This window comes from Labeo rohita, chromosome 10 (assembly GCF_022985175.1).
Source record: "Labeo rohita strain BAU-BD-2019 chromosome 10, IGBB_LRoh.1.0, whole genome shotgun sequence".
In the NCBI taxonomy this organism is placed as follows: domain Eukaryota; kingdom Metazoa; phylum Chordata; class Actinopteri; order Cypriniformes; family Cyprinidae; genus Labeo; species Labeo rohita.
In genome coordinates this window covers 27443455-27458480 of record NC_066878.1, presented here as the reverse complement: position 1 = coordinate 27458480, position 15026 = coordinate 27443455, and the positions used below count along the sequence as shown (strand labels likewise).

The 15026-nt window shown below is 34.8% G+C and overlaps 1 protein-coding gene across 1 annotated transcript in view; it reads right to left on the bottom strand.

Annotated features, from left to right (window-relative positions):
- Positions 1-11832, bottom strand: part of LOC127172250 (myosin-IIIb) — a 53774-nt gene extending 41942 nt beyond the window's left edge. Inside the window, exons 1-4 of the mRNA XM_051121483.1 lie at positions 11595-11832; positions 11412-11477; positions 11196-11326; positions 7049-7151 (exon numbers count right to left, since the gene is read on the bottom strand). Coding sequence (XP_050977440.1) covers positions 7049-7151; positions 11196-11326; positions 11412-11477; positions 11595-11699 — 405 coding nt within the window. The 5' untranslated portion in view covers positions 11700-11832. The remainder of the gene's footprint in view (positions 1-7048; positions 7152-11195; positions 11327-11411; positions 11478-11594) is intronic.
- Positions 11833-15026: the final 3194 nt, after the last annotated feature.

The window sequence follows — 15026 nt, the reverse complement described above, 5'->3', positions numbered from 1 at the left end:
ATATATATATATATATATATATATATATATATATATATATATATATATATATATATATATATATATATATATATATTATATATTTACACAGTATAAAATATCATACATCATTAGTAATCAGAAATAAATATTTTTCACATTTATTTTTACATTTCACATAATTACATTTGTTAATACACACACACACACTAATTAATATTTACAAATAAATAAATAAATAAATAAATAAATAAATGTATATACTTGTAAATATTAGTTCTTGCATGTATATATTAAAAATGTAATAAATACATATGTAATGTAATGTAATGTAATGTAAAGTAAAAAAAAAAATAAAAATCCCAGATTATCAAGAATCATGAATGCTGACTTTCGACTCATCTACATAAGAACCGGAATAAACTTAAGTGTATGCAGATATAATATACCAGGAGGAAAATAGAAAATATGAATTGAGGAATCATTTCACTCTACTGTATCATTTTAAACTGTGCTCAGTTTATACTGTAAAAAGTTTTTACCAGTTTCAACTTAAAAACTTAAGTTTAGCAGCTGCCTTGAAATTAAGTTAAATCAACTTAAAAAGTACAAGTCATTCAAACTTATTTTATTGTAGTTAGTTGAAATGACAAGCTGATTTAACTTAAAATTTTAAACTTTAAACTGCTGAACTTAAATTTTGAAGTTGAAAATGGAGAAAATGTTTACAGTCTACTATAATAACTTACAGCTTTATAGTAGTATGTCAACTCTTAACTCATTTGTTAGACCAATTTTATTAATTACTTTTTTTTATTTTTTTTAAGTAATGATCAGCTCAGAAGAGCTGAGCTATGAATAAGCAGCCTCTGAGCCATAAGACTTTCCTCTGAGACCAATCTGTCAACGTTGGCCTTGATCCAATGAGCAAGAGAGCAAAGGGAAACTGAATCTGGACTGCTGAATCTCATCTTTGTTTGGGAGATCCTAAAAACCAGTTAATCCACTTTAGAGGGCGACAACTAAGCTTGCTCACTTCTCTATGCAAACATACAGTGTGACAGCAGTGGGTTGTCTTCAAGATAACAGCTTTACACCTTAAGGCACATCACATGTGGTAGGAACAGGATGTTGAAATGTGTTATACGGAAGCATAAATGCAAAAAAAAAAAGAAGTTACAAGAAGCAAAGGTTGCCAACTCCATGCGCAAAGGGGGGTCAAAGTGTAAAGTGTATCTTTGACCCGATCAGGTAATGTAACAGTACAATTTTCCTGAGTCACACCAGTGAATGAACCCTTCTGGCTGATGCAATGCTTTAGAGAGTCAAGGTCACTTCCTAAACCTCTCAGATGTCTCTCTGAACTCCCCCAGACATCCTGTCTTCCTGAAAGAGCTGTGAGAAAATGTTCATAAAGTTTTGTAAAGGTTTGGAAACAACCCTCTCAGACATGTCAACATCTTGGTTTTCAACCGACAGTGAGAGGTTAATGTGGAACTTTCTATTTGTCTCAGCAGTCACAGATGGAAGAAGTGTTCAGGAAACCTGTTTAAAAACCTGTTTGCTTCATTTAAAGTGACTAGTGATGCAGAAAGTACATGCTCCACCTTTAAGACATGCTTAAAATTAAATGGAACATCCTTATGTTTTACATGTTTCATAAGTATAAATCTGAAAACTTAATATAAAGCAGATATGGGCCAATATAACATCAGAGTATTTCGTGCAAAGATTCTGCTCAGCAATAAAATTAATATTTGTTTTGCACAATATTTACTAAAAATAAAAAATATAATACATCAATAATATAAATATATCATATGATACACACATACACAAAAAAAAAATATAATATAATATAATATAATATATATATATATATATATATATATATATATATATATATATATATATATATATATATATATATATATATATATATATATATATATATATATATATAATATATATATAAAAATTTATTTTTATTTATTTATTTATTTATTTATATAAAAAAAATATCTTACTGATCCCAAACTTTTAAACAGCAGTTAAACACAAAATTTAGAATTACAAATAAATAAAAAAATATGAACATGAACTTGAGAAGAACAATAAATCTGTAAAATAAACTTTCGTAGAAGTTTGTGACCGGAAATGTTTACTAGCTATTCAAATAGCTGTTAAAATGCATATTTAATGAATGTTGCCAAAATAAAAGTCCCACTCACTATACTTATCAGACAAACAGAGAAATGCTATACTTAAAAACAATATATATTATATCAGCCATGGCAATATATAGTTTGACCACTAAAACATTTTCCCAGTGTTGTGCAAATTTGTTTGAACGTCACATTGATCTCAGTGTTGAGAGTGCCAACATTCCCAAAAATGTTTAATAGTCCAAAATAATTATTATAATGTTCAAATAATGCAAACGGTGAAGCCTAAACATTTGGAACATTCCAAATAAACATTCATAGAATGTTACTAAAAATAACACTGTGCTAACGTTCCTATTCACAATAGAGAAACTGGACTTAACGTTCCCATAATAAAAACAGAAAATGTTTTGACAAAATGCATTTGTGCATATGTAAATATATGCAAAGTAGATCTACTGTTAAATTGCATATGAATGTAAACACTCCAGGGTGAAAAGATGCTATATTTCTCACTTCGTCTGCTAAAATTGTCCTGCAAACAAACATCATGAACCTGCAGTGAAAGCAGGACATTACAAAGCCAGCAAACCTACAGGAGCAAAGTCAAACCGCAGCAATTATACTAACTACAAAGATAGATATCAATACACATTGGGTTTCAAAATAACCAACCATCATGGGTATTCACACAGAAAAACACACCGTCATTTACAGCTTGTTTAAGCTGTTTCATCAGAACAAGCATGTGATGTACCAAGAGCTGGACATTTCACTGCCTGAAAGTGACACTGACCTGAAGCAACACAGGAAGCTTGTTATCTTAGTTTATACCTGGTGTTTCTTGACCAATCAAAATTGACCATGTTGCGCAATTGACTTCAAAATTAGCCAACCTGCTGGTGAAACACGAAAGGCGTGACGCATACAATGAGACCTGGTTGTTTTGTAATGTTTACAATGACGCAGTGTCATAACTTTCAGTGTGAACATGACAACATGGAAATGTGTTTCATAGTATCGGTTATCACCTATAATCATAGATCTGAGCAGTTCAGATGGTGGGAGATCCCAAATCACAATACTAGACCGAACCAGGAAGTACTAAAGGAACAAACAGAAATAACCTCTGCCATAAACATCTGTTCCTCAAACCAACCCAAGACCTCAAATTACAGACACATGCTCAAAAATACTGCTGTTGCACACACATTTTCAGATGCCACATGAAACGAGAATGAGTATTTATACACAAAGTTTAAGAGGGATTAAAGAGCCTTTCGCTTTATAAAAAAAAAAAGAAAAAAAAAAGCCTGATTTGCCATTTATCATTAAAGCACATCTGATTGGATAAAAATGCCGCAACTGCAAGATGAGTAATCAGTATTACTAAGGGTTTTCCTGGAAAAAAAAGATTTTGCATGTGTATATCTGCTCAATCTTTTAAGTTTACACTAGCATGAAGACGCAGGGTTTCTTGAGGTTTTATGAAGGTAAATTAAAGACTTGTCCAAGACCCTTTTAAGCATAAATTAAAGGGAACATAATTTGTCAACTAAAAGTTGCATTAGCAACACTGCTTAAAGCTTGAAAATACAACTTACGATATTACTTTTTTACACATTTTAGAAGAAATATGATATTAATTTTTTTCTTTTTTAGCATTTTGTCTTGTTTTCCACTGCAAATGTCTAAACTGAAATTCAAAATAAAGTGAGTTTATAATTAAAACAAGAACAAATACCTGTCAATGGGCTCAGAAAAATCAACTTAATTCAAAGGAAAAACAAGTTTTCATTTCCCACTGGCAGACATTTATTCTTGTTTTAAGCATACTAAAAAAAAAGTTTCAACTTAAAATAGTTTGTTACCCCGCTGACTTAATTTTTTTTAGTCAACTAAAATATTCCAGTTGTCACTTAAATTAACATTAAATAACTTAATTTTTTTAGTTTAGTCAACTTTAAATTTTAAGTCAGCAGGATAACAAATTAAAACAACTTTTTGAAATTTTTTTTTTACACTACTAATCAAATGCATTTAAACAGTAATATTTTTATATTTTTAAGAAGTCTCTTCTGCTCACCAAGCCTGCATTTATTTGATCCAATATACAGCAAAAACTGTACAATTTTGAAATATTTTATCATTTAAAACATTACATTATTATTATTATCATTATTATTGTTATTAATAATAATAATAATAATAATAATAATAATAATATTGAAAAATAGGGGTGCTCCGATTGATCGGCTACCGATCATTATCGGCCGATAATCCCATGGGGATGTTCGATTGGCGGTCTCTAAAAAGGCCGATCTCATAAACCGATCTAAAGCTGATGACGCACCTGCCGTAAGAGCTTTTAGTACAGCATGCAGCGGCACCGTCTCAGTCTATTTTCGGCATGGGTAAAACAATTACAAGGCCGAAGGTGAGGTACAATTCATATTTCTTTAAATAACTTAAAGTAATTTGAAAACCTTATGGGAGCCGTAATTTCACAAACGGCGCGAGTGAATGACCGCACGGCCTCTCTTTCACTCTCCAAAGTGCGCAAATGGCTTCCAATCACCACATCGCGCCTGACTATAAGCGAGCTGCACAGTTGACACAGGAATTGTTACTTGCACGGTAGAATCAGTGTTGCGCCGTCGCTAAAGTTTGTAAGCTGCATTTCCTGTAACACTTTGTAAGTGTTTAACCATTCAGAACTCGCGCGCTCTCCTGGAGGCTGTGCGCTCATGCACACCTGAAGCGTAAACACATAACACCACGTCCACATACCTCCGCTTGCAGTGTGTATTTTTTCCGCACTCATGCTAACGGATTAAAGTGTTCAAGCTGCACACGCGTCTAGTAGTGCGTTCCAGGAGCGGTGTATCTGCAGCAGTGTAGAGATCGTTTCTGCATGGAGTCTGGGCTGCACGCGCAGAATTAAAGTGACAGCGCACTGTTTGCAGTAAAAATGTTGAAATACAGTGTTTGGATTTGAAATCAAAATAATGGATAAATGTGTTTGTGGAAATCAGACTTGTGATGCGTGTAAGCTATTGTGCAATATATATTAGTCTAAAAAAGTCTAAAAATGCTCCCCTGCACCCCTTAAAATAAAAAACTCCCCTCTCTCCAAAAAAAAAAAACCTGAATAAGTGTCTAAAAATCCTGATTGGAGTATCTCTATAAATAATTCTACATGATTAATACAGCTGTCAAACGGTACCGGGTTCGGTACTCTCAGTACTGAAATTTTAAAAACGTCTATTTCCCACTCATTTGAGCGCTGTTGAGACGATTTTTAACATCGCTGATTGGCCATAGTGTTCACGCGCTGAACAGGCATGACTGTGATCGGCTACAATGATATGATATCCGTCTATAGGCAGATGTATTAGGGATCCGCTGACACATGTGGCTTTCAAACTCTCCTGTTGTGCTTATTCGTGAGTACTCGGTGAGGAGCGTGAAGCGCTTATCATTGTAGCCAATCACAGTCATGTCTGTTGAGCGCGTCATCACTATGGCCAATCAGCGACGTTTAAAAATCGGCACTCAAATGTGAGCGGGAAATGGATGCTTTTAAAATTTCAGTACCGAAAGTACCGAACCCGGTATCGTTTGACAGCCCTAATGATTAATAGGAGGCTTTAAAAAGATCATTATCAGTGATCAGATTGGCAGATACAGCTTCCTGTGATCGGCCTTAAAAATCCTGATCGGAGCACCCCTATTGACAAACAGTTGAATACATTTTTTCAGGATTCTTTGATGAATAGAAAGAGCCAATGATCAGCATTCATCTATAATAAAATCTTTTTTAACATTAGACAAGAACATAGAAATTAATACTGTTATTTAGCAAGGATGCTTTAAATTGATCAAAAGCGATAAAGACATTTTTAACGTAACAAAAGATTTCTATTTCAGATAAATGCTGTTCTTCTGAACTTACTATTCACCGAAGAAACCTGAAAAAAAAAAAAAATTCTACTCCGTTGTTTTCATAATCATAATAATAATCATAATCATAATAATAATAATAATAAACGTTTTTGAGCAGCAAATCAGAATATAAGAATGATTTCTGAAGGATCATGTGACTGTAGTAATGATGCTAAAAATTCAGCTTTTAAATCACAGGAATAAATTATATTTTAAAATATATTCAAATAGAAAACAGTTATTTTAAATAGTAACAATATTTCAAAATTTGACTTTTTGCTGTACTATGGATAAAATAAATGCAGGCTTGGTGAGCAGAAGAGACTTCTTTATTTAAAAAAAACAAACAAACAAACAAACAAACAAACAAAAACTTTTGACTGGAAGTGTGTGGGTTTTTTTTCTTCAGAAATTAAGTTTGTATCTTCATTTTACATCTATTCTCTTTTTTTTTTTTTTGCAGTGCATGAAACATTTAATGCCATGACTTAAATGTAAGACTTTCTGCTGTGATTAAAGATCTTTTTTAAGGCTGTAATTTGTGGAATGGCCATTTAAGACGTTATTAAGAACTTTTAAAGACTTACTGAAACCCTGAGATGACCTCTATGTCAATAGATGCAGACTAAACGCCACAAAGTCTAAGTCTGATTTCATGGTCTCTTTAAGCCATTCCCAAAAACACATTATAACAAACAAACTAAACACACCCCATATACCAACCATTTGAATATGTCACAAACCACACATCTGCCTTTAACACACACACACACACACACACACACACACACAAGCAGTGGCCACAAGGATGGGGCGCAGTTTTAACTTCCTGTGTGTAAATCAAACACCCGACCACCTGAACGCAGAGGACAATCATGTCTCACTGAAGTCCTAATCTGTGCAAACCTGGTGGCTGTATTCAAATGAACACGCCAGCACACGCATATGACGGGTCGTACCTGCAGGATCTGCTGCTCCAGCTGTGAGTTGGCCTTGCACAGCTCCATGATGTGTCTCAGCAGCAGTTTGGTGCTCTCGGTTTTGCCTGCGCCGCTCTCACCACTGCAGAACAAATAGATAAAACATATCAGACTGTTAGTGTTAATGCAATTAAAAGAAGGCCTTATCTGGACTTTAATTTCATGTCAGTTGAAAACATTACAGACATGGATGTTTTACTTTTCAGTTTGAAGAAAATCAACTTTTTGAAAACCTAAACTAGAATAAATTAAATGTAGTAAATTTTGTAACAAAAAATGTGAGATGTGTAAGAGGAAAATAAATTATATATATACACACATATACACACACACACATACATACATACATACACACACATACATACACACACATACTATTATAGTTCAAATTTACAATTACTTTTTATTTTTATATTTCCCATTTTCTTTTTAACTTAAAGTTTTAGTAATTTTGCTGTTTTATTACTTTTTATTTAATTTTTTTTTTGTATTTCCCATTTTCTTTTTAACCTAAAGTTTCAGAATGTAAAAAAAAAAAATGTTTTATTAGTTTTATGTTTGCATTTCCCATTTTCTTTTTAACTTAAGTTTTAGCATTTTTTTTTTAATTTACTTATTTGTATACTTATTTTATTTACTTACATTTTTATTGGTTTTATCATTAGATTTTCCATTTTCATATTAACCTAAAGATCTAGTAAATTTATTTTTAGTATTTTCCATTTTATTCTAACTTTAAGTTTTAGCATTTTTTTTTATTCGTTTTATTTTTATATTTTCCATTTTCATTTTAGTAATTTTTAAAAAAAACATTTTTATGTAGTTTTATTTTTGCATTTTCCTATTTTATATTAACTTAAAGTTTCTGCATTTGTTTATATTATTTACTTATTTAGGTAACATTTTTATTGGTTTTATCATTACATTTTCCATTTTCATTTTAACCTAAAGTTTTAGTACTTTTCTTTTTTTTACATTTTTATTTTGTTTTATTTTGGTATTTTCTATTTAAATTTAGCTTAAATGTTAAGCATTTGTTGTTGTTGTTTTTTTGTACATTTTTATTGGCTTTATTTTAATGTTTTCCGTTTTCATTTTAACTTTTAAAGTTTTCAGTCAGTTTTAATTTAGTTATTTTAGTAAATCAAGTTAGAACTAAATGAGAATGAGAAAATATTTTTCATTTAATTTTTGCATATTTTATTTCAGTTAATGTTTAGTTGACATTATTGTCTTGAAAATAATAATAATAAAAAAATGACATCACAGTGCAGTATAAAAAAATCTTAATGCTGCACAAATACACTTCATTTTCAATATACATTCTTACACAAAAAAAACAATATATAATAGATTTCAATAATGAAAATAACAACAGTGCAATGCAAAAATAAAAAAATAAAAAAAAATCACAATGCTACAAAATAAGCCTCATTGTCATATATATTCTTATGCAAAGTATTAATAATATAATGGTTATATTTTTTACAATTCTATTTTTTTTTTTTATTATTATCTGAAATCATTTCTGACAGCTTTTAAGAGACCCACCCACACAATCCAAGGTCTGGAACTAATCAATATTTTTCACAAAAAGGTCCACGACTTTTGACTTGATTTCAAAGTCAATTTATATCATCTTGGGAGCTACAATAACATTACGACATAAATCATCATACAATCTCTCTGCTTTCAAAATACAGCAGCATTATTAATAATTCATGACACAGGCATACATTTACGTTTGTGTTGTCTTGCTTTGTCACTGTATGCATTAAACACATTCTGTCCTAGTTGTCTGGGAGATTATCAGCCTCCCTGCACCGGTACTTCTCTCATTCATGAACGGCTGTATGGTTTCTAAGAGCACCAGTGTCCTCTATTGAGGGTTTATGGTTTACGTGGTCAGAGAAAGTGTGTTGCCCAGTGACTGTGAAAAGCAAAACCAACGTTATGTCTTCTGATGGTCTTCTAGCACTGCTGTGTTCCCTATCAACGTGCCTAAGAAATTTACCATGAGGCTGCATTTCTGAAAAATACATTAAGCCGACCTAAAGCAGCAGTGCGGAGTCTCAAAGGAAGGTTGCACACAGCAAAAACCTTAAATATGATACCGGATACAGCAATGAGTACAGCTATCAACCATACTATTAAGTTATGGAGGAATCCAGGAACTGAAATTTATCTGAAACTTTCACAGGCTTTTGCAGGATGAAACTGAAACTATGTGACATGAAAACCCAAGGAATCGCAAATTTGGTCTTAGATTTGTTTAAAATCCAAAAATTTTATACAATAATTGTGAAAGCTTTATATCTTACAATTCTAACATTTTCTCACAATTCTGAGAAAAACTAAACTTTGTGAGATGCACTAGATCTGAATCAAAAGATTCACTAAGCTGCACTGAAGTTCCAATCTGAATCAAATAACTTGCGATCTGCACTCTGTATAATTATTCTCGAACTGTCATTTCAGATATGGACTTCTGAGCGTGGATTACGAATCATTCAATTCAAATGATTCACGAACCTGCTCCAAAGTTCCAATCTAAATCAAATGATCCGCAACGCTCCGAAAGTTCCCATTTGAATCAAGTGATTTGCGTACCCACACTGAAGTCCAGATCTGAATTTGGATCCGATTTGCCATACGTGCTCTGAAATTCCCGGAAAAACAACATCTAAATCAAATGATTCATCATCCACGCTCCCGAAGTTTAGATCTGAATCAAATGATTCACGAACCAGCTCCGAAGTTCCAGTCTAAATCAAATGATTCGCACCTCTCCGAAGTTCCAGTCTGAATCAAATATTTGTGATCTGCGCTTCAAAGTTCAAATCGGAATCAAATGATTTGTGAACCCGCTCTGAAGTTCCGATCTTAATCAAAAGATTCACCAAAATGTGCTCTGATCAAATCATTTGCGAGCCCGTAACTAAGTCCCCACTGGAATCAGATATTCGTGATCTGCGCTCCTAAGTTCAGATCTGAATCAAAAGATTTATGAACCCGCTCCGAAGTTCTGATCTAAATAAATAAAAATAAATTAATTAATTAATAAAAAATAAAGAATAAAGCACAAACTCGCTCCAAAGTTCTAACTTAAATCAACATGCGCTCCGATCAAATGATTCGCGAACCCACACCAAAGTCCCAGTCTGAATCAAATATTCGCGATCCACGCTCCGAAGTTCAGATCTGAATCAAATAATGTGCAACCCTCGCTTCCAAGTTCAGAACTGAATCAAAAGATTTACGAACCCGCTCCGAAGTTCCGATCTAAATAAATAAAAATTTATTAATTAATAAAAAATTTAAAAATTAAAAATAAATCACAAACTCCCTCCAAAGTTCCAACTTAAATCAACATGTGCTCAGTCTGAATCAAATATTCGCAACCCATGCTCTGAAGTTCAGATCTGAATCAAATTATGTGTGAACCCGCACCGAAGTCCCGATCTATATCAAATATTAGTAAACTGGAAAATATACAGTAACTCAAATTAGAACTGGCTGAAGGTCTGTGACCGAAGGAATCGCAAAGTTTAGTCTCAGATTTGGGATTAAAACCACGTTTATACAATAACTATGAAAGCTTGTTAAAGCGGAGATATAAAATAAGAATAGTAAGATGTAAATTTAGAATTACAAGATATAAACTCAGAACTGTGGGATTTTTTAAATCCAAAGAAAGTCATAATATATCTATAGTTGTTTTATATATATATATATATATATATATATATATAAGATATTATTTAATTATTTTATACTATTATAATTATAATATTTTAACTCGCAAATCCAGAAAAGTCAGAAAGCCTTTTTTTTTTTAATCCTGTGGTGGCAACAAGTTCCCATAAATAACAGTATGTTATTAAACTTCTGCTTGTGTTTTTAAATGAAACACCAGAACTCTTATCAGATACACCAAAAATATGAGGGAATGTTCCTCTTGTCTCTACGTGTCTCATTGGAAAAAAACAAACATGACTGGGCAAGAAATTTCATACTGTACTTTACATGCCACTATATGATCATCTAGAGTTGCTGAAAAATCCTCAGACATGCTTTCCAAGAGAAGCCACTGGTTTTAGTGAATTAATATGATTGTAACACAAACCTGATCACGATACACTGGTTCTTGGGTCCCGTAGCCAAACGTCCTAGCATGGACTGATACGCCCGGTCCGCCACAGCAAATATATGCGGGGGCAAAGACTTTTTCTCATGGCACTTATACCCCTCGGATACCTGCACAAAATATCAGTTTAATTACTTGTTTAATAATATTTTCTGGTCACGAAACTTCTTTGTAGCTAAAGGAACACACTCTTACCGCTTTTTCATAGATTGAGAGATATTTAAATGGGTTAATAGCCACCAAGATGTCTCCTATGTAGGTCTGTAAAAATATGAATTCAGTTATGTATCTCAGTGATATAAAGCAGCTACAACAACTTTCCCAGAGAACAAGAGCTCGTTGTTTGATAATCTCTAAGAAAACAGCTGGTTTACTCACGTAGATGAGGTTCTGTGTAAACCGTCCAGTCAAAACCTCCAGCAAACTTTTCTCGTCCAGCTCGGAGAGATTCGCCAGATCCTCAGGCAGGTTTCCCTCCATCATTGGTGTCTAATGTTGTTCGTGTACTTCAAACTGTCAAATCTCACTGTCTCGCATCACAAAACAAGCTCGTATTTATATCCACGCTTGGTCGCGTCCATGCAGCAGCTGATTCCGTTGATTCTGTGTGTGCGCGCGCGAGCTCTACACGCTCTTTGAGTCTCTCTCTCTCGCCCCGCCCTCAACTAATAGACACTAGTTAACCCTTTCCTCACAATGGCACATTTAATTCTGTCACTGTTTAATCACGTATGTATAGTTACAAACCTGTATTAATTTGTTTCAACTTAGCAGACTGCTAATGCTAAGGGCGTGGGTTTGATTTTGGCACTGATCAACAGGCGAAATGATTCGAAAGTTCCGATCTGAATCAAAAGATTCACGAATCCGCTCTGAAGTTCCAATGATTCGCAACACGCGTTAAAAGTCCCGATCGGAATCAAATGATTCGCGAACCCGCACCGAAATGCGGATCTAAAATCAAATGATTCGCGATCTAAAGTCCCGCGCTAAAAGTCCCGATCTGAATAATGATTCACACACCATAATTTCAGCTCGGGACTTCTGAGCGCCGATCGCGAATCATTCAGCTCGTGAAATTATTACGAAGTTCCGATTTGAATTAAATGATTCACGAACCCGCTCAGAAGTTCGGATCTAAATTAAGTGATTCTCGAAATGATTCGAAAGTTCCGATCTGAATCAAATGATTCACGAACCCGCTCAGAAGTTCGGATCTAAATTAAGTGATTCGCGAAGTGATTCGAAAGTTCCGATCTGAATCAAATGATTCGCGAACCCGCACCGAAATGCGGATCTAAAATCAAATGATTCGCGATGCGCGCTTTATAGTCCCGATCTGAATAATGATTCACACACCATACTTTCAGCTCGGGACTTCTGAGCGTCGATCGCGAATCATTCAGTTCGCGAAATGATTCCGAAGTTCCGATTTGAATTAAATGATTCACGAACCCGCTCAGAAGTTCGGATCTAAATCAAGTGATTCGCGATCCGCTCTCCGTAGCAACGATCTGAATAATGATTCGCGAACCATCATTTCAGCTCGGGACTTCTGAGCGCCGATCGCGAATCATTCAGCTCGTGAAATTATTACGAAGTTCCGATTTGAATTAAATGATTCACGAACCCGCTCAGAAGTTCGGATCTAAATTAAGTGATTCTCGAAATGATTCGAAAGTTCCGATCTGAATCAAATGATTCACGAACCCGCTCAGAAGTTCGGATCTAAATTAAGTGATTCGCGAAGTGATTCGAAAGTTCCGATCTGAATCAAATGATTCGCGAACCCGCACCGAAATGCGGATCTAAAATCAAATGATTCGCGATGCGCGCTTTATAGTCCCGATCTGAATAATGATTCACACACCATAATTTCAGCTCGGGACTTCTGAGCGTCGATCGCGAATCATTCAGTTCGCGAAATGATTCCGAAGTTCCGATTTGAATTAAATGATTCACGAACCCGCTCAGAAGTTCGGATCTAAATCAAGTGATTCGCGATCCGCTCTCCGTAGCAACGATCTGAATAATGATTCGCGAACCATCATTTCAGATCGGGACTTCTGAGCGCCGATCGCGAATCATTCAATTCGCGAAATGATTCGAAAGTTCCGATCGGAATCAAATGAATCGCGAACCCGCACCGAACTGCGGATTTAAAATCAAATGATTCGCGATCTAAAAAGTCCCGCGCTAAAAGTCCCGATATGAATAATGATTCACACACCATAATTTCAGCTCGGGACTTCTGAATGCCGATCGCGAATCATTCAGTTCGCGAAATGATTCCGAAGTTCCGATTTGAATCAAACGATTCACGAACCCGCTCAGAAGTTCGGATCTAAATCAAGTGATTCGCGAAATGATTCGAAAGTTCCGATCTGAATCAAATGATTCACGAACCCACTCCGAAGTTCGGATCTAAATTAAGTGATTCGCGATCCACTCTCCGTAGTAACGATCTGAATAATGATTCGCGAACCATCATTTCAGATCGGGACTTCTGAGCGCCGATCGCGAATCATTCAATTCGCAAAATGATTCGAAAGTTCCGATCTGAATCAAAAGATTCACGAACCCGCTAGTGATTCGCAAACCACACTCCCGTTCTGAATAATGATCCGAAAACCGCCTGTTACGGCTTATATCTATTTTAAGGCTCGTTAAATCAAACAATTAAAGAATACAGGCCGAACATATTAAAGAGTCACCACGTCTGGTGTAAATTTTTGAAGACGCCTCCATTTATTTCAATAACGGAATTCAACTTAAACATCCAAAGAAACAAAGTATGATAATTCACAAAGGAACAAACAAATTCTAATGAATAATAACAAAGAAATAATATCAATCCACAGGTAGGAAAGCTAAGAAAGCAGAACGCCTGACTACACCTGTTCTCGGAGTCGAATTCTTACCTGACTCCAGAAGTGAAAATAAAACAGGTGAGTCTTCGGACAGCTGCTTCCCTCGATCAGTTCCTTCTAACCTAACAAAACGTGAACTAATAAATAAATAAACTACCCGCTGCTGATTAAATAACAAAGGATATGACATAACCAAAAAATACAAAGTTCAAAACTAGAAAAACGTAGAAAAACAAAATAGCCCCAATGGGGCGATGAAAGAGGCGCCCGCGAGAAAAATGGGAAGCGGCGCAAGAAACAAAGAAACCGCCATTGTGGCCTCCCAGCCTATTTATCCGGAATCCCCGATGACGTCACACAACTCTCAAGGAATCGGAATCCCGCTCAAGGCCACCTATGGACTCAGAATATAAAATGTCACACAGATACGCGTAATGCCATCATTTGATTCTAAGCGCGTATCGCGAATCATTCAATTCGCGAAATGATTCGGAAGTTCCGATCTGAATCAAAAGATTCACGAACCCGCTCCGAAGTTCGGATCTAAATTAAGTGATTCGCGATCCGCACTCCGTAGTCCCGATCTGAATAATGATTCAAAAACGATCATTTCAGATCGGAACTTCTGAGCGCCGATCGCGAATCATTCAATTCGCAAAATGATTCGGAAGTTTCGATCTGATTAAGATTCACGAACCTGCTCCAGAGTTTGGATTTAAATCCAAATGATTCGTGATCCGCCATCCATATTTAATGATCTGAATAATGAATCACGATCCATCATTTATAATTGGGATTTCTAAGCGCGGATCGCGAATCATTCAATTCGCGAAATGATTCGGAACTTCGGATCTAAATTAAGTGATTCGCACTCCGTAGTCCGGATCTGAATAATGATTCGCAAAAACGTTTCAGATCGGAACTTCTGAGCGCCGATCGC